Below are 6,757 nucleotides of genomic sequence, written 5' to 3'. Positions count from 1 at the left end.
GATGCCAAAAGACTCGCGAGAATAACAAAAGCAGCATAGCTGCGGTGGAAGGGTCCTCTCATCTTTTATCGAATTGTCAAGGAAGCGGTGAGGACAGATTTATGGCGTTCGTGACTACGCCCGGTCACTTAAGTCTGCTGTTAGAAGGAATGGAATATCGCTCTATTGTCACCAATGTAGTTGACACTGTGAGTGTGACGATATACGATGGAAAGACGCAAAATGGTGGCCAAGATGGCTGTTTAGCCAAGCACGCTTTCAACTCCACATCTCTTCTGAATAGTTGCTGGGTGACGACAGCAAATTTGACCATTGAAGTGGGCTCCTCTGCATTGTTATCCCACTTACAATTCTCAAACAGTAACGAGCGTCTGCCTGTTACTTTATGGTTTGCATGCGGAGGGGGTACATTATTCATAATCCTAGCTGGATCAACATTCATTTTGATGCGACGTAGAACGATGTCTGCATGAGAGGGCCCGGGGCTGAATATGAAGTGTATGACAGAATCATGTTTGATCGCAATTGGAATTTGATGTGAGGGGCCAAAGTAGGATAAAAATGGCACACATGTCAGACGAATTGGTACCTTGACTCAACCGGATATGGCACTATTCCGCCGCACTTTCTCTATATGTGCAGATAAATCGCATTCTTCGACAATTTCATCGAACACACATGTTGGGGCCTCATCCTCAATAAAGCACACTTTACATATCACTCTTTTCAGTTGTTTTGGTGTTCTCGTTTGCATGCGCTTTCGTGACTTCGCAGTCGGCCTTTTTTCTCCTCCAATTAAGGATCAAGTATGATTCTCATATAAGTAGCTTCTTCACATGCTTCTACGTATAGAATGGACCGAAACATCGATACCGTGATAAGTGTTTAATCTCTCATGGAATATCTGGTGAAACGGTGCACCACAGTGCCCTTTCGACTTAGACCCGACATTGAGAAAATCCCTCCTCCTGGCAATCGGACGCCAAAACGTTTCATAATCATTTTTACATGACACTTATTTATGGTCACTGTTTGTTCAAAGAATTACATCATTCCGCTCTCGACGGGACGGCAAGAGGGAGCGCATGCTGTGAACAAGAGCAATGCTGCCCGTGACGTACACGAACAGGGCTAATGCGGCTGCTTGGCTGTGACAAGCGAGAAGTCAAAATGGTAAAACAATCAAAAATCGCGCACTACTTCAAACGTTTGAATGTGTCTTCGGATGCGAGCACTCATACATATCTTTGGATGCGCTCCCAGTTACCCTTTTCGTTATAAATTACCCCAGGAGGTTCGCCGGGTGCGGGACTCTCTCCATGTCCCCCCTGACATGGCAAAGTGGAGGGTGTTTTTTCTTCTACTACTTGGCGTGACTTCCACTCGCAGCTTCCGTTTCTTGCCGGTTAGATCCCCATCATCTCCTGCGCTCCTTCCGTCTTGCTGGGCGATCGCATTATCGCGAACGACTTTAACGCCTCTTTACTCAGACGCTTTCTTCAATTTTGAAGGCCTTCAGAAGCGACTGAATTTGACGCATTTCGATGATTCTTCTCAGCATAGCCCTCCTCCACTGCGCCCCAATCCACAAGAAGATTTCGTAAATCGACCTGATTTAGTTAAGGCGCGGGAAATTGCTGATAAACTCGCCCCGGAGTTCTCGTCGCACGACAAGTATCCGACAGTTGTCATCTATTTTCATGTAGCAGCACACCACCTGCAAAGCTGGCGAGAGGCTCTATTTTATTTCATTATAGCACAGAAGCAGATAGAAAGAGATGAGGAGGTATTTTGGGAAGCGTTCCAGCACGTAGGGCTTCCACCCGAAGTCAAAGACATCAATTATTTAAGTAGGCAAGCAGGGCGTGTTCCCTCCCGTTCCCGCCTGGCGTTATGCGGGACATTTGCGAACACGAAGGCAGAAGAGCGGGCAAAGCACGCGCTTTCTCAATGGCGATCTGATCTCAATGCCCGTTTGATGGCTTATCGCTTACAAGGCGACGATGTAAGAGATGCTGTGGAGGTCATGCCCATGAGTCAAGCTGTTTACCGACGTATACGGCCTTCAGGACCCCCGACGCAGCCATCGCAAATCACTTCCTGTTCGATTTCACCAGAGTCGACATTTCTCCTTTCCTTTTTACAAGCAAGTTGGTCCTCTGAGCGCAAGATCCGTCGGCATTTGGATCGTCTAGATAAGTATCTGGACGAAGTGACAGGGTCTGCTTCTACGCGCGGAGGACCGGCTGAGCGCGCTGAATTGTACATTGATCCCTCCTACCCGAGCGCACATCGGATTTGGCATCAGTTCTCAGACAGTAACGCTATGGTGGCATGCTTAAGGAAAGACTACGCAAATTTCTTAGAGGGTGGCGCTAAATTTCGAGCACGCGTTAATCATGTTGAGCAGGTTTTTGCGCCGGTTGGATGCGCAATCTCCCAAAAAATGTTTCCACCTACCTTATCAAGACGGCTTTCATCCTCCTGCTACATGCCCTTGGTGGGTTATGGAACGCGGGTCTACCGGGGGCGCGAGCGAGAAGGGACGTTGACGTTGCTCGACGCTGTCCGCACGGCCTTGCGCGCGGGATGCCGACTGCTCGACTGCAGCCCAGATTACGGTACTCAGCCTGAAGTCGGAGAAGCATTGCGTCAAATGTTTAAAGCGCATGAGACACAACGCGAGCGGCTCTTCATAGTGAGCAGTCTGAGCATTGAAGTAGCGATGAACCATGGTGATGTGTCCGAGGTCAGTACGCATGTGAACGAGTCAATCCAGCAGCTACATTGCGACTATCTCGATCTACTTCTACTACCGTACATCATAGACAAACAAAGACATATTGCTGCATGGAAAGCTATGGAAGTGTTGCTGAGTGAAGGTGTGGTGCGACACATAGGCGTCGGAGGCTTTCCCCTGTCTTCATTGAAAGCTCTATGCGAGGATCCCACTTTGACATGGCAACCCGCGGTTTGTCAGCTAGAGCATCACCCTTTTTATCGTCCCGATTCTTTGGTAGAGTTCTGCGGGGAGCGTCACATCCAATTACTGGCGAACACCCCACTTGGCCGACCAGCACTCTCTCGGCCACCGGGCCAAAATCCTCTGAAGGAGCCTTTGATTGAAATGTCGTCTACAGCGCTTGAATGTAGCCCTGCACAAATTGCTCTGCGATGGGCAGTGCAGCAAGGTGTGGCTGTTATCCCGAACTCTCTGTGTCGCACTCATATTCTAGAAAATTCTGATCTGCATTCTTTCACGTTAGCTCCTTTTCGAATAGAAGTGCTGCACGAAATGGCAGCAGTTCGTAACATGAGCTTTACTGACGGTTCTTCTGTCCGGAAGGGAGAAGAGAGAGCGCCTTATACGTTAGAAGAAATAAGGGCCCATGGATTTGTCTATGATGATGGCGGTACCTTGATCGCACCGGGAAACCCATATGAGTATTTGCAGCTCACAATCGATGTGTTCGAACGATTGGACTTAAGCGATGTTCCGGAACTGGCTTTAGCGCCCCGAGAGATAGACGGGGCATTCCCAGGCATGGATGTTGAGCCGATTGAGTGCGATGAAGAGATCACGAACGAGCAACCATGAAAATAAAGAGTTTGCGAACGAACGATGTTACATGCAAATATTGTCATTTAGCTTAGGTGAATTTGTGACGTTACTTCTTCATCGTGTACATTCCATAATGACTTTTCCCACTTCAACGTTTTCACACGCACATCACCCTTTCCGCTGTACATGGCTAAAGAGCGAGATTATATTCCCGCAGAAACATACTTGTACGTGGACTAGGACGCTGATGTTGACGTTACTAATGTGTTTTTGTCAGATCATATGAAATGATATAGCTGGAATTGATCATTTATTTCATCATTTCCTTTATGTACCTTGATTGGAGCGTTGTACTTCGAAATATTTGAAACGCTTCTAGTTACAGCAATCCCAAGCGATTTTGCCTTAAGAGACGTATCTGACCAGTTCAGCCTGCTGATGGTACGCTGACATGACTCGTTCAAAAATCCAACTCTCGATGGATTATGTTATAACTTGTGCGTGTTTATGGGATAGCGTACAATTTCGAAGGCGTTTTAAATTGCACACAAAAGTCAGACACGACAAGTCGCTACCAAGTGAGTTCGATACCGAACAATGTCATGTAGCACTCCTCCTCTGTGCCGTCACAATGTCAAATTCATCAATTCTATTTCAGGTCTCTCCTTACCAAGCCCTCTAATGTGGACCACCACAGCGACAAAAGGCGCTTCATCCGAAAAGGCGACAATACTTGTACTGTGACTTTTATAACTTTAAGCGGCATCAATACATTCTTTCCCTGAAATACTTCTATTCTAATTCTCGGCTCCAAAATGCAGCTCCTCCAACTCGAAGGGCCCCACATCTGCGTCTGCCGACGGCGGCTCTGAGGCATCTTCTTCCCCTTCCTCCATATTTTGAGACGCTTGAGATCCTGACAAAGAAGATACAATCGAGCGAGCAGGCGATATAGTGCTAAAAACGTCCTCAACTTCCTTGAGACCGTCGAGGATTGACACTGAAGAAGCTGTTGTCGCTGCTGTGGACGGCGTCACACCATGGCACACAATAGGACCCTCCATTACCCCCTTCGCGAAAGCGTCACCTATGTTCGCTTCCGCCACTGGACCTTTTATTGTAGTATGTGCTACTTCAACGAGGGTCCCTCCCTGCATCGCGGGCAAGGGGGCGGAGTGGCCTGTGTGCTGCACCGAAGGTGCGCAGAGGCCGTCCTTTTTTGCAACTGATCCTGCACCTGTTTTATTTGCCAGTATCGAAAGCACCATCGAAGATCTTGAAGTTGGGCTTTTCTCTGTTAATCCTTCTAGAAAAGAGGTGTGTGCCTGCGACCCCTGAGTACTTTCAGCCTGCAAACCCGCGGCCCCCACTCCGACTGTGAGGGAACTTGAAGGCGATGCAAAGAGTTTGAAACCACCAGCCAGTGTTCCCATACGCTCTCGCATGGAAGAGGAAAGGGCTCGTCGATCGTTGTATCTGTCGCCGCCAATTGAGCGCGCGTCGCCGTCATCCACGGAAGGCGGGGGCAAGGTCAAGTGCGGGAGGCTCTCTAGGAAGAGCGGATTAGGCTCCGACGAAGACATGCGAGGCGCGGAGGGGGTAATGCATGAGTCTGAGAACGTCCTGGTTATCGCGGGCCGTGTCACTTCCACTGGTGCAGGTGACACATGAGCTACGTTGACCGCACACGAAGGACTGCTTGTCTTGCGCTTGTCGCGACAGTATCCACCTTTCGATTCCCAAATATACCTGGCACTGATTGTCTGCGAAACTGTCTGAGACAAACGAAGGATTGTTAGGGGACAAGATAGACGCTTGTCCGGTACTTGTTGCTGCGTGAAGGTATCCGCCTGCCCCTTACTCGGAGAAGGAGTTCGATCCACGCTCATGGTATGGCAGACAACGCTTGATTTGACAGCCAGAGATGTGTTTTTGTCCAAGGGTTGCCTTCTTAATTACACACAATTCTGAATTATACTTCTATTTGTGTTGATGTTGATATTATCTTCCAACCCTCAAGTACAAGGCGGCAGCAGTGAAAATCTTGAGCCTTCGCGTCCAGGGAAGGACTGTGGTTGCTTTGAATTTCCTGCCCAAAGTTACGCTATCACAGCGAATTAAACACAGAGAATGCTGCTATACACGAACTCGCAACTTGTGCAACTGCTTTTCAGGTGTAGCCCCGCTGTCACAATTGAATTCCGCCACTCCGCAAGTCGATGTCCTCGATAGTGACATTTTTGGAGCTGCTCCTGCTCGTGAACGCGATCATCAGGTCAAGGGCCATCTTTTTTTAAAATAAATTTGATGTGTATGACAGAAGTGCTGTACGTTATGTTGTGTTCAGAGGTGGCAGTCAGATCTTTGCGGAGACGCTAACGCCTTCATGAGAGAGAGGGCACCATCCTGTGAGTTCTTCAAGGCAGAGGGAAAAGGACGCGCGCCAGAAAGAAGAGGCGACATCGAGGCCCCCGAGCTGTCCCGACGAGGGAACTCCTCGCTTTGAGGCCCCTCACACATTGTAGCATGTTTGGATAATCGAGTTGGTGTCTTGCGCACCGTCCAGCGAGGTCCGAAATATCGAAGAACGAGCCTGTCCTGTCTTAGGTTTCGCTTCCTTCTCGCCAGCTGCTTGTGGGCTGTGCGGTGAACCGTCCGCTACTCTGTTCCCAGGAAACATGTGAGCTCCGCGTACTTCGTTTCTCCTCCCAGGGGCTTACGACTGCAAAGCCCCACTTACGAGGATGTGCTCTGACTGTGTCTCTTGATTGAGTGTCTGCCTGGCTCTGAGCCACGTCCTTGGAAAGGCCCGTATGGCTCGGCCGCAGGCACCGACTGCCCGCCTCAAGAGAATCCACACCCGGGTCAGGTTCGATGGTTGAGGCGCGCGGCCAAAGGTCGTGTGTGCTGAAAGCCACTGCATTGTATACATGTTGAATGTGCTCTTTTTTAAATCAATCAACGACCAGAAGTGAGGACACGTGGGTTGGAGAATGGACAATTTAATGATCAATGCCCCCCCAATGCACCTCGCGTAGGACCGCAAGTATGACGTACGCATGTTCTCTACCTGCGTACTCCACTGATTGAAACACAACATTTGGAACCATAAGCTTTTTTTGTAAACAACAATCGTCGTAGAGATACATAAATCGTTGAATAACCACATAACATGTGCAAAAGTGCGTTTTTGGA

At 48.9% G+C, this 6,757-nt stretch overlaps 1 protein-coding gene across 1 annotated transcript; it reads left to right on the top strand.

The window, feature by feature from the left end:
- Nucleotides 1-1,260: 1,260 nt before the first annotated feature.
- NGA_2080000 (aldo keto reductase family protein) lies at nucleotides 1,261-3,638 on the top strand (the record flags this gene model as incomplete). Its single annotated transcript, XM_005856169.1, has 1 exon — nucleotides 1,261-3,638. A coding segment is annotated over one exon (2,338 nt), but the record flags the coding sequence as incomplete, so codon positions are not given.
- Nucleotides 3,639-6,757: the final 3,119 nt, after the last annotated feature.

Source organism: Nannochloropsis gaditana (assembly GCF_000240725.1).
Source record: "Nannochloropsis gaditana CCMP526 unplaced genomic scaffold scaffold027, whole genome shotgun sequence".
Lineage (NCBI taxonomy): Eukaryota > Eustigmatophyceae > Eustigmatales > Monodopsidaceae > Microchloropsis > Microchloropsis gaditana.
This window is presented reverse-complemented; position numbering and strand designations above follow the sequence as displayed.